We start from the raw sequence: 22,713 nt of genomic DNA on the forward strand, positions 1-22,713 counted from the left end.
GTTAGATATACGTAATGTTCTGAAGCAGCAGTTTGTGGCTTCCTCTTCATGTAAAAAAAACCTGAGGTTGATATGTGTTCTTCAGAAAGTGTAAGCTTTGCTGGGGACACAGGTTTAGTGTTTGGGTGGGGTCTGGGAGGAGACAATTGGCGGTTTTTGAGGGACAAATACTTGCAACTGAAAAATGAAATGTACACAAATACATAGTATGTTTTGTACATCTGTACTTAAGCTTACTCATACACACACAGACTCACATGCCCTAAGATGGATATATATACTACTGTATGTGCGTGTAGTGTGCACTCACACCGAAAAACAGACACACAATAGCTGGGTACCTGGGTGTCTCAATTTAGAGTGATTTTTCTGAAACCAAGGGGAAGTCCTGATCTCAGTTTCAACGTGTTATTTCTGGTTGACTGTCAACCTGAGCCAAGACTCACAACTCAAAATCAGAGATATTTTCCCTACAGCATATACAATACTTAAATCCTACTCACTTACACTCTCAGACATACTTTTGTGTGTGTGTGTGTGTGTGTGTGTGTGTGTGTGTGTGTGTATGTGTGTATGTGTGTGTGTGTACGTATGTGCGTGTGTGTGTGTGTGTGTGTGTGTGTGTATTTTTGTTTGAATTCTTCAGACGGTAGTAATGGCTGTTGATAAAAGGAGAAGTGAGGTCACGCTATCTTAGATAGGGTCTGCTGGTAGAGAGGGTATTGGACAGGAAATGGCATATATATTTAAGGTTCAGAAACAGTGCCTGTCACACACATATTAGCTTATTATCTAATAGTTACTCATATTTTATACTTGGCATGACTTGACTTCTTGTAAGTTGCTCTGGATAAGAGCACCTGCTAAATGACAAAAATGTCAAGAAAAAAAAAAGTAAATATAAATGTAATCCCACATCATGGGTGTGTATGGTTACACGTTTAGAGCTGTTGAAACATTTGCCTTCCTGTCTTGTGGTCTCTCTCGTGAAAAATATATTGCTTAATTCTCGACCATGCAATCATGGCCTCTCTATAGTTCCTCTAAAAGAAGGCAGCCTCCATGATCTCCTCCAGCACCAGCACACTGAGCAGGCTAAGGAGGGGCTAGGATCAGAATACATACAAAGAGGATGTAAGCTTCTGAATGGGATTCAGGCCAACTGAATGTTCAGTCTGTACTATTGTGCCTTCCAGCAGCGAGAAAGACAGTATTGTTTTAAACAGGAACCAAAGTCACCTTTAGAGAAATTAAGAGATTGAATATGTTGCCTGTTTGTCATCCACACACCTGGTGGCCAGAACATGAGCTGTAACTTGAGACATTATTTGAATCCTGCACAATAGTCTACTCTACATATAGCAAGTGTGTGATGTGTCTGTGTATTCATGTGTGTCTGTCTCCTCTCCTCTCCTCTCCTGTCACTCACCAGGACTACATTGAAGCGTTCCCCCAGCTCCTCCTCTGAGGGCATGGGCAGTTTGGGGGGAGCAGGCGGCTTCTTCTGTAGGGTCGGGGTGGGCTCGCTCATGCCCGTGCCTGCCCCCACATAGCTCCTGGCCTCTTGGCCTTCCGCCTGCTCTATGCCCCCCGCCGCATTCCCCATCACTAGTCTCCACAGGTAATCCAGGAGGGAAACGTAAAAGAACTCTCCTTGAACAGAAAAATGCAATCTACTCCAAAATCGACCGAGACCCTAATGTTTGCCCACTTGTGCGCACTGAGAAGGATGGTTAATCCAATGACGGGCGAAAAAAAATCCAATTCACTGACTCCAAACAAAGATCAAGTCAGTCAAGTCCTTCAGTGTGTCGCCTCTCTCTGTCTCTGTTAGAGTGAGAACAGTGGTAGAACAACCACTGGCCTACTGCAACTGTCTTTGTCCTGAAGGGGGGCTGTTTGATGTAACAGCATATTTTGTCCTCATCCCTATAGCCCCTCTGCTCACTCTCTCACTCTCCTGGTCCTCGAACAGGTAGAACAAGTAATATTGAAGAAAGTATCTGAATACTGGAACCCGTGAAAAATCTACAAGTTCTTATAATGAGATTGGAAGGACTGTGAGAGGAAGAACTGTGAGAGGAAGGAGAGGGGCGTTTGACACTGCCTAGTCGAGGCAGAAAACCGCAGAAGCAGAACAAGCAGAAGATCTAGCTTCCTGTGCGTGTGTGTGTGTGCGTATGTGTGTGTGTGTGTGTGTGTGTGTAGGTGTGTGTGTGTGCCCCAGAAACAAGAAGACTAGAGGGTGGAGGAGAAAGAGACGGGTGGGGGTGGAGGGTAAAGAGCATGAGGCGATGGAGTGGGTTGAGAGTAGGGAGGAGTGGAAGAACCAATGAGGATACGATTAGTGGAAAGTGGACACAAGATGGAAGAAAAAAAAGGTAGAGTTGAGATGGTGCAGTCCTATCCTTACTCTTTGTACATGGAGTGACACTACTAGCCATGCTTTTTGGAGATGTTTGTACAACTAAAATAGGTAGGAGGTCAAATAACTTAAGTGAAGGCTGTAGGTCACATTGGTAACTGTCAATGAACACTCTCCAAGAGCGCCACACCGTGGACGCAGCCGTCACTCACAGCAAGCAAGGCTGGAATGCAGCGTTTCTGTGTTGCTTCCAGGTGTTGAATAAAGTTGGACTAACCATCGTATGATAGCAAATGCTTTGAACATATTTGTACTCCATAAGTAGCCCTACAGTATTACTTATGATGGTTATATTACTGTTGTTTTCACTTTAGTAGCGAACTACTTCAGCGCTATCCTTGACATAATAGCTGAGTGTGCCAGTTCTTTTAGATCCACTAGAGGGCGTAGATTTACATCTTACTCAATATTACATTACATACATAACAGAGTGTGTTCGTAAATTCGCTCTGAGGTCGCCGAAGCGCACACTGGGTTCAACGTCATATCGAGACCAAGTCATTTGATTGGACAAGAGGCATTCCATGAGTGACGATCAGATTTCCAGAGCGAATGTACGAACGCGGCCTCGATATTGTTTTTGCGTCCCACGATATGCTCGTCTAACAGCTGTTTGTTCCAAGATGACGGATCCTACTGCGTCGCCTGAGGATCACTGGAACAAAGTAAAACCACTAGAATAAGTTGAGCTAGTTCATAAAGTAGATTACGTTAGGGATCGAAAAATTATGACAGCGACATCAGGGCGACAGCGGCATGTGACACGTGACCCATATGCACACAGTTTCGCTGTCTTTGGAGACGAATGCAAAAGTTGGTTGGCTTGCCTTTGCTAGCTAGCTGATTAGCTTGCTCACTTCAGCTAGCCAGTATGTTGTTGTTTTTTGGATAGCCTAGGAGTAGAGAAAGAATGTCTATTTCTATCTAGCTATGTATTGGCTTCCTAGGCTATCTTAAAAAGTCAGCTGTATAGCTTGAAATCAACTTGCTAGTGTGTGTTTATCTTAAGATAGCTACTACTAGCTAGTGTCAGCCAAGTAGATCATCTGTCCAGGTATGGATCTGCCACTGCCAGCTGTGGATCATATCGTACATTGACCTGACTGTCTGTCAGTAACACTAGCAAGCTTAGTACTATGTATGGTTTCCTTTATAGCTAGTTACCGCCTCATCTAGTTAGTACTAGCTTTCCATCATAGTGGCAAAAGTGCTGACAGGCTGTCGGTCGGGATCAAATGGATCACTCTTAGCTAATACATGTCATAGCCTAATTCTTCATGTGTTGTGTGTTCTGGTTTTTATTGTGTTCTCTGAGGAGGTGTCCTCTGTTAAACAGCGAATAAGGCAGCTCTGTCAACCCCCGCCCCTCTATTAGAACAACTCATCTTGGGTGCTTATGCATACTGTGTTTGATTGTAGGAGAGACAACAGAGGCAGAATATTGTTCCTAAGTCAAACCACCTCCTTATTCACTCTGTTTTTATCCCCTTTCCTCTTGACACCTTTGGCTGTATTTTGCAATGGCTGAGCAGCAGACAGATGCAGGTGCCTTCAGTGACAATGGCTTTGAACACAGTGAGTAGCTTCAGTTGTTCTTCTACATTGTATCCCTTTCAAATGCTTATTTTTTTCTCATGTAAAGCACAATGTCCTCCTCTCTTATTATTTAAAATAAATTAAATCTGTAGCTCCATTAGATTTTGATTGATTTGATTTCTAGGTATGTATTCTTAATTTCTGACCTCTTCCTCTATTTCCTCACTTAAGGTTTCTTTGCTGAGAATGCAAGGAAGGGTAATGTCGTCTCCAGGGCCAACAGCATTGGGTCTACAAGTGCCTCATCAGTACCAAATACAGGTATCATGATCTAATTGTGTGTTTCATCACCATATTTCAATAATTATATATATACCGGTATAGATGGTGTTGGTTGCGTTCCAGAGTCTAAACTGTTAGTGAAGCTAAGCAACATTTTTATTTTGTGTTCAGAAAACCCCCTGAAAACAGCTATTTTTCTACCATCTCTACTTTTCTCTCACCCCTCTCGTCTATTCTCTCTTGAATTAATGAATTGCTTTTTCAAGTGACTAGTTTAGGGTGTCTTTGTTGGTCTGCTCTCATTGTTTGTGGCTTTGTTTTGGCTTGAGGTCGGACGGAAGCAGATTTGAATACCCCTCACTTCTCTCTTTAGATGATGAAGACAGTGATTACAGGCATGAGACCACATTCAAGGAGTCCTACAAAGACCGGCGGAGACAGGCACACACACAGGCAGAACAGAAACGCAGGGATGCGATCAAGGTTTGGCTCAGATTGGGAGAGGGAGGGAGGGAGGGAGAGTGGTTAAGGAGTAGAATAGAGGGTAAAACGGTCAGTGACCGTTCTCTTTCAACAATTATCTTTGTCTTTTTTATCTTCATTTATCAAAGTTTCTTACAATCATCTACATTTACATTTTCTAATGCTCATACAATCTGTCATAAGTGGGCTTGTTGTCTTGACAGAAAGGATATGATGACCTACAGTCCATAGTGCCCACCTGTCAGCAGCAGTCTGAGTTTGCTGTGGGGACACAGAAGATCAGCAAGGCCACTGTACTGCAGAAAAGTAAGAGATTCTTACCTATATTATCTCCTACTGGAGCACAAGAAATCCCTGACTGTGTTTTTTTGTTTCCTGCAGCCATCGACTACATTCAGTTCCTGCACAAGGAAAAGAAGAAGCAGGAGGAGGAAGTGTCCATGCTGAGGAAGGAAGTGATGGCGCTGAAGATCATGAAAACGTAAGGCTGGGCCTCTCTAATGTCTAGCATTATTTTCAGCTGTTAAATACATTATTATTATTATGTAAAAAGTTCAACCAGAGGGAGCTGCAGGGGGTAAGCAGTGAAGATGATATTAGGTACAGTAGCTCAGTATTTGGGTGCATGTAAGGTGACGGAGGCTGTATTAGGTCAACCCTGCCAGTCAGACCAGGCTGTCTTTAGCAGAGAGTAGGCAATTCCTCACCACACATTCTGCAGAACAAGAGATGAGACCAATAAGAACAGGGACATGACCTTACACCGTAGATTAGGTATATGGGGGTTATGGTATCTCTGAATGGATCATGGTTCCTTTACCTGAGAAGAAATGGCAGCCTTGCATTAGATGTTGTGATTATTGAACTGTCCCATGTGTGTTGTAGGAACTATGAGCACATAGTGAAGGCCCACCAGAACCACCCCCAGCAGGGGGAGGAGCAGGTGTCGGACCAGGTCAAGTTCAGCATCTTTCAGAGCATCATGGACTCCCTGTTCCAGTCCTTCAGCAGCTCTGTGTCTGTGGCCAGCTTCCAGGAGCTCTCAGCCTGCATCTTCAGCTGGATCGAGGAGCACTGCAAGCCACAGGTATCACTCACCCCACTGCTTCCACATTCAAATATACTCTTTATTTTGGACCCACTATCTCTATGGTAAATGGTTTTGACCAGTTCTATACATCAAGCTGAACGGATCCAAAACAACTCACCACTGTTGGCTGTAATAGTCATGGTTACTTTTGGTGCACTGAAATAGTGGGACTATGTATAAAAAGTGTCTAAATGGTGAAACCAATATGTAGACAAATAACAGCTGCTGGTGAAATGTGCAACCAGAAGGCAAAGTCATTTTTCAGTTTTTTACACGTGCTTAAACTACAGATTGTAAGCTTTCAAATGATGTGTCATACATTGAAATCTGAGAAATATTGAACACGACAGGCATATTTGAATGTTGGTACACCTCAAACACTGAATGGGAGAAAAGTGACTCTAAACGCAGCCACAGCTACAAACGCTGCTAGTGGCTAACAGCTAGCGGCTAACAAAACACATTGCTATGAAGGTCTAAACTGTATTTTAATAACATCACAACATGCTGAGAGAACATCGACATGCTAAAAACACACATGACTAGATGAACACACAGTTCTTGCTTTTGAACACGACCTAAAACGAAAGTATGTTTGCCTCCGGCAAATGAGAATAGTGAATCCAATCCACAAATTATAAGTATTTAGTGATCTTTAAACTGTTGTTTATTATATCGAGTGGGTACTTTAAAACTTCAAGTTGGTGTTATGAAAAAAAAGAAAGATATTGTTGACACAATAAATTTCACTTTCACTTTTTGACCCCTTGGAGTGAGTGTTTGCAAGTTCACCAGTCGCTGCCACATATCATAAAATAAAAGCTGAGAATATATGCTTTAACCTCATAGTAAATATTTGATTGATATAGTATACATAAAGTATAGAGCGAAAGAAATCAATGTAGAAAGAATTAACTGTATGTAGCCGTGTAGCATAATCCATGTCTGGCCACTTTCTCTTTACAGACATTGCGTGAGTTTGTGGTGGGAGTGCTTCGGCAGCTCAATGGCCAGCTGTATTGATGCTGACAAGGTGTCAACTCCAGACCGGACTCTCCCTTGGGACAGAACTGGGGCTTGCTCTGGGCTCTCAGGGTGTGGTACAAACCTCAAATGGCAGCCTATCCTGTTCGCTCATGGCCTCTGCAGTATTTAAATGGTAAACTCTTACTCAACTCACCAGTGTCTGCAGCATGCATGGGCAACTCTCGTCCTGCCAAGTCCGATTCAGACTGAATGTGACGTGGCTAGATCCCATGCGTCATCGTATTTGTTTTTTCCTCATTTCAGGATTACATTTATTACGGATCAGGTGTGCAGTCAATAAGGCAAATCATTGCTAACCGTTCTGTAACAATGCGCTTGTGTCTATACAACCATTACAACATGCTTTCGAGTATGTCCTCATGTACATAAGTATTCAGACCCTTTGCAATGACACTGCAACATTTGCTAAAATGCAATCAACAAATCACTTAAGTTGAATTGAGTACATCTTAATGCAAGGATAATAGTTCATGTAATTATGGAATCAATATCTTTGTTTTTATAGGGTCTCTAATTTGCATAGTAATCAATGACACACTGTGTGGATCAGGTTGTCATTACACATTGAGAAAATGGAGAGGAACAAAACTGCTCAGGAATGCGACCCTGAGGCCTGGGGAGTCTTCCAAAAACATATATGGGATATTTATTATATTTCAATTTTAATAAGTTAACTGAAATGTAAATACTTGTGTGTGGATTGATGGCAAATTATTTTAATTTAATCCATTTTAAATTGAGTCTATTAACACAACATTTGGAAAAAGTAAAGGGGTCTGAACACATTATGAATGCACTGTACATACAGTACATTTGAGGAATCAGACACATTGTCTTGGTGAACAGTTAGCTGTGAAGGCCTCCGCCTTATTGAATGCTCATTTGCTTATAGGGCTGGTTTGCTGGAACATGTGCAGTACTATTTCAGTGTTCACTCTTAAGTGTTCTTTTGTCTGTGTTCCATTTGTCAGCGGTGTGTCCTGACTCATACACTCATGAGAAGGATGGCTCGGATGAGGTTTGGCAATGATAAGACACTTACTAAGTGTTTACGTCATGGCTAACAGTTTTCTACTTGTTCACTGTACTCAAAGATTATGTGTAAAACTCTTCTCTTTTTTTTGTACAGGTCATTTAATGTCTGAGGATAATACATGGCCCATTGATATTGATTTGTACTGAAATTGTATGTGGAATTTAACTTATGCTCATAATTGTAAGGCTCATAATTGTAAGGGAGCCACTGCTCGACCAGAAACCTCACATGTGTACCTGGACTGCCAACCAGAGCAGCCTCATCAATATATCAAGTACTTCGGCCCCACCGAAAATGAGGGCCTCGAGTTGAAATAAAGGCTTGAAATGAAATGAAATCAAGTAGGCTTAAGTGCCTTTGACCTGTTTTTAAAAGACATTTTTAAACTCTAATTAGTAAGTAGACAGGGATAGCCCACAACAAATGCTAATATTGTGACATGATATAGTAGATATTTCTCATCATCTGTATTTTTTAATGAATTTTTAATGAATTTAAAACCAAAAACAGTCCCAACAGCAAAGAATGTAAGAAGTCAATGAAAATGTGAATAATAATTAGATAATTGTATTTACACATTGTCCTCAGGAGAACTTGTACCAAGCGTATCAGGACCTTATGGTCTACACATCAGAATGTTTAATCTGTGTATTCACCTGCCTTGAAAAAAGGGATAATTTGGACAAGGACAAGCATCTTTGTGCTGGTATGAATAAATCAGGTCTACTGTTGTTACAATGTCTGTCTTTCTTGCTGATATGGACAGAATAATTTGATTACGGTATTTTTGTATGAATATCATTTTTAATTGCAAAATAAACATTGTTTGAAGTAAACATCTGTATGTCTTTATTACAAAATATACATTTTCTGCAAGACAAACAACTTGTCTGTACCTGTTCTGAGCACAATGCATCTCGAACAACATTCACACTAATAAAGTAACTATAAACACAAACATCCTCTATTCTGTTAGGTACTTGGCATAATCACTTTACAGTCCTCATCAGTTTCCACTCCAACTTCTTCCTGTATGGAAAGAGCACACAGAAAGACGAACGTTGCAGTTTTTCTTGAAACACAAGCTAAATAGTTAAGTTTGCCAAAACACATTTATTTAGTAAAATGCACTACAACTCTGAAAACAGAATACAGGTCAAGGTTTGTCCACCAGATTATTCAGAAATTATGTCTAATTAGAAACATAAGTATTCCTGCACCAGTATTTTCTAGAAGTATAGTTTCATCCCAAATTGGCAATTTTAACATACAATATTCAACAGAATTCAAACCGAAAATCCAATTGGGACCAAAGTCCTACCTGATAATGATTAAGACATGAGGAAACCAAAACAATGCTCAAAGGCCACCCATGAACCCTACACACCCCTACTTGGAAGATTGGATTGACCAGTATGGAATATCAGTTCAGAATATCAATGAATATGTTTGACATGAATAGTAATATGAATGCAGCTTGGAGTTTTGTTTCTTACATTGTAATGTATTTCTGGTTAATCCGGGTGTTGCCCTGTCCAAATATATTAGTCATTATAGTTGTGTCTAATACCCCATTATACAGTGCGATAGTACCAGAAATAAAAGTGGTGCTTAACATTAGCATTAGTGTGATAGCAATGAGCTGCAAATTATTGTTGCAACTGTCTTGCCAAAATGTTTGCACTTGTGCTCATGTATGTTATTGTGATGGGCATGTGAACACCAGTTTCATACCGTTTAGGGATTGAGGGAAAACACTGTAACAAGCTCTATTGTGATTACCTGATGGCTAGCCCAATGCTATAAGGATAGAAATGGTCATGTCTGCTATCAATGCATGTACAATAATGCAGCAGAATTATAAAAAGAAATGTGTTTCCCCAGACTGCTTAAAAGTTAGATCATTTTAAAGATAGAGACATTATAGAAAGACAGGTTTTTAAACATCTTAAATATTACAGACTTACCAGAAACTGCTTCTTGGTCTTTGGATATCCCTCTAGAATGGCACCCATCATGTCAGATGCCTGAGAGGAGCATAGAGCAGAATTAGACTATTTGTTCTGACTCATCATCTGGCTCTTGTGCTGAGATCCTCATGCCTTGAAACAGTAAGTTACCAATCTCTTCCTCTTCTTCCACTCCTTAACATAGACATTTCTCTCCTTGTAGACCTGCAGGAGAGACAACCATGGGCAAGATGGAAACGTCTTTTATATTTGCAACTATGTAATACTTTGACTACCTTCACTGGTCTTTACTGCCATGACATTTTGTAACATAATTATTTTCATCAGTATTGATAATCACATTCAGAAATCCAAATATCATAAGGTAGCCAATTGTAACCACTACCGTACCTTCTCTTTCTCCTCTGGTGTGACATGATTAGTAGCAGTTTTTATTTTCTCCAGATGCTCCCTGTACCCAGAACATTCTACTTTCAGCTCTTTGATCTCTGACATCATTTCCTCTGTGGTAAGGGAGCTGTTGAGCTCTTTCAGCTCTGCAATCAGAGATGTGAGGTAACAAACAAAAAGATAGCCAACTAAACAATCTGGACCACAAATAAGCAGACTTCAATCCATTTAATTAGTCCACTGGGAAGTGAGTCTCCAGGGTAATACTTGACCAGGGTCCAGCAGTGTGTCCCACCTGTGTCCAGCTGTCTGCAGCTCTGAGAGATAGCCTGCACCTGTGTGTTGAGCTCAGAGATCCGGCCGTCCATTGACCTCAGGTCTGCTTCATTCACTTCTGTGAACTGGGCCTGGACAAGTGATTATTGAATCAAAACAGATGATTTGCAAGTGTAAATAGCCTAATAGACATGTTTTGATCAACATACAATACACAGTGCCTGTATTGAAGTGTGCCAGCTACTCAATGTATTGTTGAAATCAATATTACCTGATCAGCAAAGTAGATCTTTTGCTTGCCATAGAGTTTCTCCTTGATCTTTCCATCCTGAGCCAACTGTTCCATGGCTTTAACCACTGCCTGTCAGGAAGGTTTTTTAGAAAATGAATACGAGTGATTTGATGTGAACTGTATGTATGATCGTGATGATTTAGCTATCAGATTGCGTGGCCAGACCAGCGGTTGAGTCTTCCTTACCGTCTTTCCCAGACCATGCTGCTTCTGCAGGTTAGTGAAGACATCTGTGGCACTGTAGGGGCGGTTCTTTTCGTTCAGGTAAGCAAGAATGATTGCTACACCTGAGAATCAACAACAGTCAACACAACACGCATAACGTTTAACATCACGTAGCACTATTTTTCTTTGATTTGTCTGTGGTCAAGCTACGTGTATTTCAAATCACCTCTGTCGGTCTCAACGCAAGTGTTACCTTCACATTGTCATTGACATGATAAGAATATAGTTTAGCTGGCGCCAACTCAACACTCAGTCAGGTGATGGCAACATGCACACCCGTTACAAATAATAGATCAAGTATACTAAAACACAAGCAGATCTTTTCATACCTCCGTTATCTTTTTTGCTCATCTTCCTGGTCGGTTATTGTGTTGACATTATGGTTAGCTAACTAGCGAACTTGACCAAACTTTCGCGCTGAATCGCGCGCGTCGCCGTGGACCTCGTCAGAACCCTACGTCATGACTAAACAACACGCGCCTATCGTCAACACCGTCCACACTGCGCCGACTATGCGCATACCGATTGAGAGCGACTGGAGGGTTTTGCGGTTTTAAAGCTTAAAGCCGTAAGTGTTTGTCCCCCAGGTTTAGAGTATTCTAAGGTCTGGTTTCCAATAACCATATACAATCTTGTTTTCGACCAGAGAATACGGATGACTAGGACAAATTGCCCCATCAGAACTGTACTATCTGACATTGCTTAAAATAACATATTAACAAAAGAGAATTAATCCAACTTCATATTTAATAAGATTTGCACATCAAAACATATGAACCCCCCCCCCCCCAAAAAATTTAAAAAAAAAAAATGACATTGTACTGTACACATATACTGAACATAGTACTAATGAGGAATTGCCCCTCTTCATGGAGAGACACTCAGCAACGTTCCTGTTAAAACTTGAGTGGTCCAAACAAGCCAATCTCTCTTCTTCAGAAGACATTTTCTAGGCCATCTCCATGAACAGGGTAATCCAGCATCTATTGTACTAAATCTCCCACAGCAATGGCTTTCTATACAACATTACACAAATTATGTTACTGGGCAAATTTCTTCTTGCTCTCTCTTTATTTATAAACCAGCATTCTCTTTCTGATTGTTTGATCGAGCCATTTGAACAAAGCTGAACTGTGGTTCATTTGAGACTGAATGACGAAAAATCACTCCCATTAAACTTGCCCTTGAAAATGCATGATAAACGTAAGCTTTGTTTGTCCATCATAGGGAAATCAATTGACTGACACATTAAAATAGAGAGTACGACACCCTAGTTTTATAACAACAAGCACACTCATCTTTTCCTTTACATATTCACACTTTTAGAAAGGCTATCAGGTGGAGGTTTGTATACCAGCATTTTGTTCACCCATCACTGTAAACATGTTTTCCTGATGATATTTTAAGTAGTTAATGAATGATGTACTTGTATTATCAGTTTTAAACTTAATATATGTATTATGTACTATGCTACACATGTTCAACATATTCTGTTCTGAAAAGGATCAGCAAAAATAATTAGTATCTATCTAGTATATCTGTCGGAAAAATCTTGGTAAAAATCATGGGAGGGGATTCCAAGAGCCGACCGACTTATTGTGATGATAAAGACTATGATGATGATAGTGTGACATTTAAAAAATAAATTAAAAAAAACTTAAAAACGTTTAAACACACAGCCTGTGATGGCTCATTCAAGACACATGCAGAACACAGGAGGCAACACTACCTTCAATGATCTACCATAATCAAAGAAACCCCCCCCCCCCCCCCCCCCCCCCAGGGAAATGAACATGCAAATGACTGAAATTAGTGACACATTTAACTATAGGCTTTCTTGTTTTTCTTCTTCATGAGATTTATTCTGAATAAGTGATTAAAATAAAGCAATGTTGGAAAACACCTTCGAGGGGACCAGAGGAAAGAGACAGACACAAAACGTACTAAAAGCAGCAGGCGTACTTGGGGATAATATTAAAATGCCGTGTGTTAATCTCTGCAAGTAGCCAAACAATTTACAGACTGGCATATTTCTTAACAAATAAAATTGGGTTTTTAATCAACAGCAGACAAATGCCAAGTACACTACACCACAACAGCAATAACAGACCTGACAGCACTGGGGGAGGCAGGGGGAGTAAAATCAGCAGTAATATTCTTACTTACATGGACAATTCCTTGTACTTGCCATATGAGCGGCAATGCCTATAACGGACTTCTGACCCAAAGAAGAATTAATGTCATTATCATTTATATCAGGAGAGCATCTTCAAAATAAAGCGGTTCGTAATGATCAGGATAATTCATATCATCCCAATATTTAACTTACACATACTGTAGGCATGCACAATGAAATGCAGTTTACACAGACTGAGGTTGCAGTCCTGTATAACACTCAATCGTGTAACAAAATAAGACACCAGTCAGATACTGCTAAAACTGCTGGAGGTAATTTAAATTGTAAAACAGCTTCTCTATCAACAGGAATGTTATATTTGGTCCCATGTTAAATAGCCCTGTGTGTCTAGGCCCCTAGGAAGCAAACAGATCAAATCATGTGTTTTTATCCTAGTGTTGACTGAGAACTCTTATTACTTACAGGGGAATTGTGTACATGTCATGATCATCATCATCATTAGTTCTGCTCTGTTCATCATCATCATCATCATCATCATTAGTTCTGCTCTATTCATCATCATCATCATCATCATCATCATCAGTTCTGCTCTATTCTTCATCATCATCATCATCATCATTAGTTCTGCTCTATTCTTCATCATCATCATCATCATTAGTTCTGCTCTATTCATCATCATCATCATCATCATTAGTTCTGCTCTGTTGATGATGATGATGATGAACAGAGCAGAACTAATGATGATGATGATGAACAGAACTAATGATGATGATGATGATGATGAATAGAGCAAAACTAATGATGATGATGATGAACTGAATAGAGCAAAACGAATGATGATGATGAACAGAGCAGAACTAATGATGATGATGATGATGATGAATAGAGCAGAACTAATGATGATGATGATGATGAACAGAGCAGAACTAATGATGATGATGATGATGATGATGATGAATAGAGCAGAACTAATGATGATGATGATGATGATGATCATCATCATCATTAGTTCTGCTCTATTCAATCATCATCATCATCATCATCATTAGTTCTGCTCTGTTCATCATCATCATCATTAGTTCTGCTCTGTTCATCGTCATCATCATCATCATTAGTTCTACTCTATTCATCATCATCATCATCATCATCATCATTATCATTAGTTCTGCTCTGTTTCATCATTAGTTCTGCTCTATTCATCATCATCATCATCATCATCATCATCATCATTAGTTCTGCTCTGTTCATCATCATCATCATCATTAGTTCTACTCTATTCATCATCAATGTAAACAATTACTTACAGGGGAATAGGATGTCAAGACTGGAAAGTGGTTCAGTAATGCTGGTTCAGAATATATTTTCAGAATTTTGCTATTGCTCAGCCTACAAAATAAGACCTTCCAGATGACGGTGGCTTAGGTATACAAGCTCAATAGGAAGAAATTGAAAATTGAGATAGAAAAACAAAGAAATCAGAAGTACTTCACAGTGGTATTAACTGATGCCAATCAGGAGCCTGGCTGCTGGAACTTATGATCACATCTTTCTCTCACACACACACATACACACACATACACACACACACACACACACACACACACACACACACACACAGACTTAGTTTGCTTACACAAGTACAAGTGCTACACTCACACACAGCTCACTGTGGCTTCCCCAGCAGGTTGGACAAGAAGCTGGACCCCTGGCTCCCACCCCCCTGCCCCCCGCCCCTTCCTGCACCCCCAAAGGGATCCATCTGGTTCAGCTCCGACTGATCCAGCATTTCAAAGTCCTCCCCGTCCAAGTCTGTGTCAAGCTCTGAGCTGGACTGCTTGCGGTAGCTCCGGTGGGCCCCTGCTCTGGGAGGCCCCTCCCTGCGATGAGCAGCAGGGGGCCGAGGCTGCAAGGCCCCAGCCAGCGCTGCCTGAATCATGTTGCTGGCGATGACTCCAGCCAGCTCTCCTGCGAAGTCAGAGGCAGGGGGCAGGCCACTTAAAGAGAGCTCAGCATCCAGGTCGTCCTGGTCAGAGTCCAGATGGGAGTATAAATCCAGCATCCCTGCACGGGGACCAGACGGGCCCAGACTGGGCAGCCCGATACTGGTGTCGTCATCATCATCCATCAGGTTGGCATCTGGGTTAATGGAGGGGAAGTCCAGGTCTCGAGCAAAAGACTCCTCAGGATCACTGTGTCTGTCAAGATCTGAGGAGTAAGAGATGAATGGCTTAACATGTCAGAATGTTCGTTATTTGTCAGGGACTATACACAACTTTTATGTAACAGAGTTAGCATACAGGTTAATTCACATCTACTCATCAACACCTTATATCATATATCATATCTGAGCTCTGCCATCACATTGCATCTGCATACATTTCTCATGACATTTCTCATGACGTAGAGGCAGACATTAGTGCTCACCTTCTGAGCCCTCGGTGAGCGGGGTCTGGCCACGGGATAGATTAAAAGTCCCGTTGTCTGTGTACGAGACTTCAGCATCAGAGTGCTCAGAGTCGGTGAGCGCAAGTTCTTTGGCCACTATAGCGTCGTCAAACTGTAGTGGTACAAGAAATATAGAAAAGTGTTATAAATAGATTTTTGAATTTTTAAATGTGGGTTTTTATATTCATATATATATACTTTGCCTAATAACATTTGAACATGTACAATAATTATGAACAATTGTTTTGCGACAATAATCCCTCTATCAATCAAACTGTTTTGTAGTTTGAGGGAAAAAATCGTTGCGCGCAAGAAATGCACTATTCCTTTGAAGCTCGCGCTAGCTAGCACGCTAGATGCGAGGGAGAGAAGGAGGTAGGCCTGAAAGCACTGGCTCTCTACCGATGAGTGCGTACTGCCAATGAAATGATGAGCTACCTAAGAGCCGCTGGACTCCAATGACGATCCCCTGGCATGCTGGTGTGACAACCAGGGTCTCTTTCCTTTGATGGCAACATTTGCAAGAAAATACATCTGTATATTTGTGCACAGCCTCAGAGAGTTTTTAGTACAGCTTGAAAACATTGTTACCCCGTTGTTACAACGGAAATTTGCTTGTGTTCCTGGCACGGAACCCAAAGGAAGAGGCGGAAACAAAATTATAGTTGGCCTATTTTGCTATTAAATGGTACGTACTTATTTTGCTCTTTTAGACAGTTATTTTAAAAGGTGACGCACAACAGTTTATTTGCACCGACTACTGTAGGCTTAGCGTGTCTTTTGTGTTTGTAATTATTTTCCAAGCGGCTGCTACCTGTTGTTATTTTACTTGCATAGACTATTTATTGAAAAGCAATACTTCTGTTGAATCAATAAACAGATCTTAGAAACATTGGATGTGTTTATTAGTTCTTCAGTAATAGCAACAGCAGTCAACCAGGCTCTGTCATGCCATAAGAGTTGGGTGCCTGTTGTGAAACGGATCTGACAGTTGTAACAATTATGCACGACAACTGACCGCTGCCCCCAAATTCCATGACCGTCACATCCATACTGCTTTGTAAACACAAGTATTTCATTTTCCATTCTGTGTTACATCTCCTGTACCCTGAATTGGAGAGCCTGCTATTTCTATCTCTAAACGTGTCAGGTTATTTTCAATCCGGGACCAGCTGCACACACCACTCAGTAATGATCTTCTATAGCACAGCACAGTAAACGAGCAGGCCACATTTTAAAGGTTGATGAAACACAGACTAAAACAGAACAGTGACAGCCTGCCTGACTAAACCTTGACATGACTGTGATAGAAAAGAGGTGATTTACTGTTGGGCAGAAAGCAGCAAGCTCCTCCTCACTGTCACTGGCTTCCCCAGAGGCTGCACCCCGGATAGGCTTCCGGAGGACTGCAGAGCAAGCACACACACACACACACACACACACACACACACACACACACACACACACAGATCAGATGTTAATAGACACAGTAAACACACATAGAGAGAGACTCCCTTGAGACAGTCTCGTTGTCACTGGTCTGTGGTTGTGCAGGGTGAGTGCAGGCTACTTGGTTTCAACTGGTACAGAAATTTGTTGTCAATAATGGTTGTTATTTTTACCAACACAGTCTCTCAATAGTGTCATATACTTCACCAAAAATATCAGACTGTCTCTCTTGCCAGGAGTTGAACTTTTAACTGTGGGCTTTGTGCGGTCCTGCCCAGGGTTGCTGTTGCAGGGTTTTACCACCAATCCATCTATAAGGGATCGGCTTCCATTTGAAGAGTCTTTGCTGTAGGCCGGGGATCGAACCCCCCAACCTTACGAGCATAGCCAAACCTGCTACTAGGTATCGGCTCTCTAGAACCAAAGTCCAATGTGCATGGAACCAACCAAATGTGCATGGAACAATAAGTGTGGTTTTCTTTTTTACTGTAGAGGTATTCTGTCTGGTCTGTTATTTGGCTGTGCAAACTGCTGTCGTCACATTGGATGGATGGATGGATGGACGGACGGACACACACACTTTACTCACACTGGTTGTCGATGGGCTTTGACATCATGTATCCGCGGACACTGAAGTCCAGCCGCTGCAGGGCCGGCTCCAGCTTCACAAACACACGCTGCGGTATCCGGTGGTATGCTGCTAATGGGGCCAGCAGAACCGCCAGCACTAGTGAGAGGAAGAAGCAGCAGCATGGTAGACTGAACACTGTTCGACATGACTGTCCAAGTGTCCATAGAAGAACAAAGGTGTGTGTTGGACTACGGAGGAAAAGGGTCTCGTCATTTATAGTCAGAACAATTAAAGGCTTCACTCATGACCCAATCTCTGAGACACTATATTCAGCACAGTCACACCCACAGCCACAGCCTACTCAATCTCTCTACTCAAAAGAGAGAAGGTCAGAGACAGGGAGCTCTAAGAAACAAGCTGCTGTGGATTGTTTGGTACTGTCGTTCAGTGGGACTTCCTATGGCTGGCCGCTCTCTTTGGCTCTAGTCTACACTGGTTAGCGGTGAGGAGATTAGCGCGTCTCAGCCTGACCTCCTTAGCTAGCTAACTCCCTCCCCGCCCTCACTGCTTCAGCCTGGATGTAATCACCTCACAGACAGGGCCTTGCTACTAGGGGCCCACAGATCTGGTTTCACCAGCCATGCATTTTTAATAGGGGGAGCCGGGCTAAGTTACCCCGACACTCTGGAGCTCTGAATGGGGCTGGGGACAGAGGTGGGATAGGACGGTCCTCTGTACTAACCAGAAGAGTAGGAGAGCACCAATCCAGGAATGTATTGTCCAACCATGGCCAGAAAGGTGAAGAGTCCACAGGTCAGGAGGCAAAACTACAATAAAAACAAAAAGACACAAGCAGTCCGATCAAGAGGTAAAATACATGCAGGTCTCACCAAGTTGTTAGCTGATTCGTTTTCAGCATGCGAGTGTGCTCTCAAGTCAATACGTGTGGGAAATCATGACACAGGAGGGTCTAGAGTGAGTAAATACAAGACAAAGTGCAGGAGGAACACAGTGCCTCACCCGACCAGAGTAGCTGTGTTTGAACTGCACAATACTGGACGTGACGGCCTGTCCAGAGACCCAGGCCTCAGCGATGTGGTGGCACAGCTCTGGCACACTGAGGACCCCAGGCTGCACCAGTCCCCAGCTGCAGACAACAACAGCAGTAAGCAACTAGGGGTGGGCATCGACGATCGATAATTGATCGATAAGGATCTTGGTCGATCACAAAATAAAACATTTGGTCGATCACAAAAAAAAAAAAAATTTTTTTTTTTTTTTTTTTGTGATCGACCAAATGTTTTATTTTGTGATCGACCAAGATCCTTATCGATCAATTATCGATCGTCGATGCCCACCCCTATAAGCAACATCATTGCCCTCTGTGAAAACTACGCACTCTCGACACGGCGACAGGGAAACCACCGTTCAAATATACAGTAATGACATACCTTTCATTTTCTGATTCATCTGGTCTTTGGACTATGGGAAGAGACAGAACATGACTTAAATGAACCACTGATTTCATACCAGCACTATATTCAATGCACCAAGGGATCCACATGAGTGCTTAAGAGCATAGGAATAACACATGGCATGGTTAACTATAGGCTACCTGGTATAATGAATATCACACAACCATACTGTCACTCAAGTGTGTCTCAGCTCTTAACAGTATTCAGACCAAGGATACTATAACATAAAAAGCCAGGTGTAATTAATATTAAGAGGGCAGACACATGCAGCAGGAAGAGACAGATAGTCTGGGCCATGAGCTGGAGAGCAGAGACATCCCATAGGAGTAACATATGCTCCTCACCTCTGATCTCAGGCCAGATCTTGTTTCTCCAGGTGTCAACACAGACAGCCACCACCAGGCCTGATGACAGCAGGAAGAGCAGGCGCAGCGAGGTCAAGGCAAAGAACCTAGAAAAGAGACAGCAAAACTGTTTGTGACTTAATGTGACTGTGACTTCATGTGACTGTGACCTCTGGTGTGTGTGTGTGTGTGTGTGTGTGTGTGTGTGTGTGTGTGTGTGTGTGTGTGTGTGTGTGTGGTCTTCCTCAGTAAACCTCTCTCTGATTGTTGGCTCAACCAGGCGTTCTGATTGTTGACAAAATATGCCAAGCCTATGCAGTCATTATCTTGCAGCTCAAAATCAAAACCCCCTCTGCTTGAACACAATGCAGTTATTTGCATAATGGAACAGGTTTGGCTTCCATTACACATCCTGGTTAATCCTCATAAAAGACAGTGACATCAGAGATCAGTAACATCAGAACAAGAGCCTAGTTCTGCTGGTTCATCAGGAATTATGAGGGACTGTTTAGAGAATTGGCTAATCATGTTTGGAATTCTACTGCTTATTAGCCGTATTACAATTGACAACACATTCAGAGGAGAACAATTAATCCATGACCCGTTTCTAGGCAAAAAGTGCACACATTACAAAATAATGTCGCCTTAAAAAGTGAAAACTAAGACAGGGGAATTCCCAAAGAGTAGGCCACACCAGCACTGCTGGGTTCATTCCTGGAACACTTCTCCCTCCCACATCTCCACAATGCATGTGACTTGTGTGTGTGCGTCATGCCATGCATTTATGCATCAGTCCACTGTGTGTATATTGAGGCACAAGTAAAGAGGTGAATCAACCGAGGGGCTGAAATACTAAGTGGTCTAATCGAATAAAGACTGCATGCCTGAGCGAGATGAACAAGCCTGCATCTCTCCCCCTCTGGGCTTCAGGTCACCACTTGCATGGTCCGAGTGATTCATGACAACAATTAGGTCACCCAATTTTTCCCCCCCAAAAAACTGGAAGCAAATGAAATGACTTCATGCAGGGTTTTTTTTTCACCACTAAATAGGGCCAGCTCCCAATTAGCCACATTTTCAACTTTCACAAGATTTTAGTGCGATGTAAAAAAAAAAATCCAAGTAAAAAGTGGTGGTAATGTTGCCAACAGCAGCACAACGCTGCTCTGATGTTCTATTAATAGCCACACTAGTGAGCCATCTGTCTTGTCTTCTGACAGGTGAGCCGTTTGTTTTCTATGTGCAAATCAAATGGGAATGAGTCTGTAAACAGTTCTGTAATTGTTAGAACATTAAAGGGCAATGCATTGCTGAGATATTTCAATGTTTGACACCCCCCCAACACTGGTGGACTCAGGGGGGGGGGGGGGGCAGGGGGGGCGACCGCCCCTCCTGGTGCCCCCACGGTTGAAAAACGTCTCTCTTAAGTGCCCCTTTGAGTGGCAAAAATGCCCTTTTGAGTGGCGAAAATGAGAGGACGTGCCCTATTGCCAATAGTATTGGTGCCCCTCCAATGGTCTAAACTTGACCATGTGCCGCCACAGTTGAAAAACTTCACACTAAAGTGCCCTTTTGAGTGGCAAAATTAGAGGATGTGCCCTATTGGCAATAGTATTGGTGCCCTTCCAATGGTCTAAACTTGACCATGTGCACTGATGGGGTCCCATGTTGTGCAGTAGGTGCCCTTTTTTTCTTTTCGCCCCCCCTGCCCTTCAAACAGCCTGAGTCCGCCACTGCCCCCCAACAAACTTACCAAAACACAACGTTGACCAGTGCGTAGAGTAACACGCTATGGAACGGTCTCTCCCACACCAACACGGCCTGGAGGTAGGTGACCACCGGCTCGTAGGGTCCCAGCCTCGCCTGGACGGTGGCCTGCACGGCCCGCACCCGGCCGTCTCTCTCGCTGGAGCAGGGGCGACTCCGCAAGCCTGTGACACCAGGCCCTCCCTGCTTCACTGAACACTCCTCTCCCTGGGTGGCATCTTCCATTCCTCCCGTGTGCGCCGCCATCTTCTTAACGTAAAACGTCGACTAAACAATCCTGCAAAAAGATAAAAGAACACCTTGGTATTAAACAGACGCAGAACTTAACCCAATGACATGTCGCTCTTAGCTGTTTTGGGTTGCCAGATGTCCGGTTTTCAGTGGACAGTGTCTGTCTATACAACGTGTGTACAATTTGGCTGGTCATTCAGTATTCACTAGAAATCTGGCAACCCCGTGCAGCCAAAAACACTATCGTAGATAATAAAACTAATATAATATATATAGTATAGTATATTTTATACGTATAAATAACGTTACTTGCTCAAAGATTTAAGATAACCTTTTTAGTAGGACTTAGCTAAACACAACAGGTCAACAACAGCCGTCTGGAGTCATCATTCATGTCAATTTAGTCCGTTTTTGTCAGTTACACAACAGTCATGGATCTGTTTACTAGCAATAAGCTCAAATGTTTTGTGTCATTATGACATGAGTTATTCTCCAGCTCGCTAGCTTACTACCGTTAGCTCGCTGTCAACGTCGCTAGTTAAGAGATCTTCCGTAGCTACCCTTTTTACTTCGCTAGCTAATTAGACATTTTGGATCTGAAAGTATTATTGGAATAATCGGCATATCGAGTAAAAGAAACCGGACACATACTTTGTCATCATTGATACAGTTATCCCCGTGGTATAATAAAAGACAATATGGCGAAAGCCTCGGCGAAGGGTACTTATTTTTTCTCACCCAAGCTCCACAATAAACACATGCGAGGACTCGCGGCTCGCCAATCAGAAGCTGCGCTGGTCCCAGATCAGTTTGGTGTTTCGTATCCCTGATTGGGTGTTCAACTTGGGTTGAGAAATAAACTGATCCTAGAAAGTTAAATTGTGTTGTTGATATCTTTTTTTTTCTTTTCTTTTTCTTCAAATAACTCGTTTTCTTATGCATGTGAATAAGAATATCGTGTCAATACTAATCAAATAAATACTTTACACTCGCATATTATGGGCAACGGTTTTCATATCTGGGTGGGATTTTACACCCGTTGTCTGCGCACAGTGCGCAGCTTTGATGTTTTTCCACAGTCCAGAGTCTCCCCTCATAAAATGAAAAATAATGTATAGATTGATTTGAATGATGTACATTTAAATGTACAGTACATTTAAATGTACAGTAAAATATGACTGTCGTTATGTCAATCGCTACAATAACACCAACAACTGTACTTAACTGTGCAGACTTTACAGC

General features: G+C 42.1%; 4 protein-coding genes across 5 annotated transcripts in view; 1 reads left to right on the forward strand and 3 right to left on the reverse strand.

Moving 5' to 3' along the window:
- fmnl1a (formin-like 1a) overlaps window positions 1-1,606 on the reverse strand; it is a gene marked incomplete at both ends in the record, with an annotated part of 21,706 nt that extends 20,100 nt beyond the window's left edge. Inside the window, one exon of the mRNA XM_080524900.1 lies at window positions 1,430-1,606. Coding sequence (XP_080381026.1) covers window positions 1,430-1,606 — 177 coding nt within the window. The remainder of the gene's footprint in view (window positions 1-1,429) is intronic.
- Window positions 1,607-2,963: 1,357 nt separating this feature from the next.
- Window positions 2,964-8,731, forward strand: mlx (MAX dimerization protein MLX). Its single transcript, XM_080522326.1, has 8 exons — window positions 2,964-3,090; window positions 3,958-4,000; window positions 4,193-4,282; window positions 4,617-4,726; window positions 4,930-5,032; window positions 5,108-5,207; window positions 5,612-5,813; window positions 6,783-8,731. The coding sequence occupies exons 1-8, from the start codon at window positions 3,049-3,051 to the stop codon at window positions 6,837-6,839; spliced, it is 747 nt and encodes a 248-aa protein (XP_080378452.1). The 5' UTR covers window positions 2,964-3,048; the 3' UTR covers window positions 6,840-8,731.
- A 60-nt stretch (window positions 8,732-8,791) lies between these two features.
- Window positions 8,792-11,466, reverse strand: psmc3ip (PSMC3 interacting protein). Its single transcript, XM_080522327.1, has 8 exons — window positions 11,382-11,466; window positions 11,014-11,114; window positions 10,807-10,896; window positions 10,555-10,666; window positions 10,260-10,405; window positions 10,020-10,073; window positions 9,867-9,926; window positions 8,792-8,928 (listed from the first exon to the last, which is right to left on the reverse strand). The coding sequence occupies exons 1-8, from the start codon at window positions 11,401-11,403 to the stop codon at window positions 8,872-8,874; spliced, it is 642 nt and encodes a 213-aa protein (XP_080378453.1). The 5' UTR covers window positions 11,404-11,466; the 3' UTR covers window positions 8,792-8,871.
- Window positions 11,467-14,852: 3,386 nt separating this feature from the next.
- retreg3 (reticulophagy regulator family member 3) lies at window positions 14,853-22,215 on the reverse strand (the record flags this gene model as incomplete). Of its 2 annotated transcripts, XM_080524040.1 has the most annotated exons (10): window positions 22,123-22,215; window positions 21,227-21,517; window positions 19,474-19,580; window positions 19,106-19,136; window positions 18,675-18,801; window positions 18,397-18,481; window positions 17,673-17,810; window positions 16,961-17,040; window positions 15,614-15,746; window positions 14,853-15,394 (listed from the first exon to the last, which is right to left on the reverse strand). In XM_080524040.1, exons 2-10 carry the CDS (start codon window positions 21,484-21,486, stop codon window positions 14,853-14,855), a joined length of 1,503 nt encoding a protein of 500 aa, XP_080380166.1. In that variant the 5' UTR covers window positions 21,487-21,517; window positions 22,123-22,215. The 2 variants fall into 2 exon arrangements, with proteins under 2 accessions (XP_080380166.1, XP_080380167.1); XM_080524041.1 differs by lacking the exon at window positions 22,123-22,215 and having other exon boundaries at window positions 21,227-21,706.
- Between the last annotated feature and the right edge of the window lie 498 nt (window positions 22,216-22,713).

The sequence above is a fragment of the Nansenia antarctica genome (assembly GCF_963989245.1).
Source record: "Nansenia antarctica genome assembly, chromosome: 2".
Taxonomy (NCBI): Eukaryota; Metazoa; Chordata; class Actinopteri; order Argentiniformes; family Microstomatidae; genus Nansenia; species Nansenia antarctica.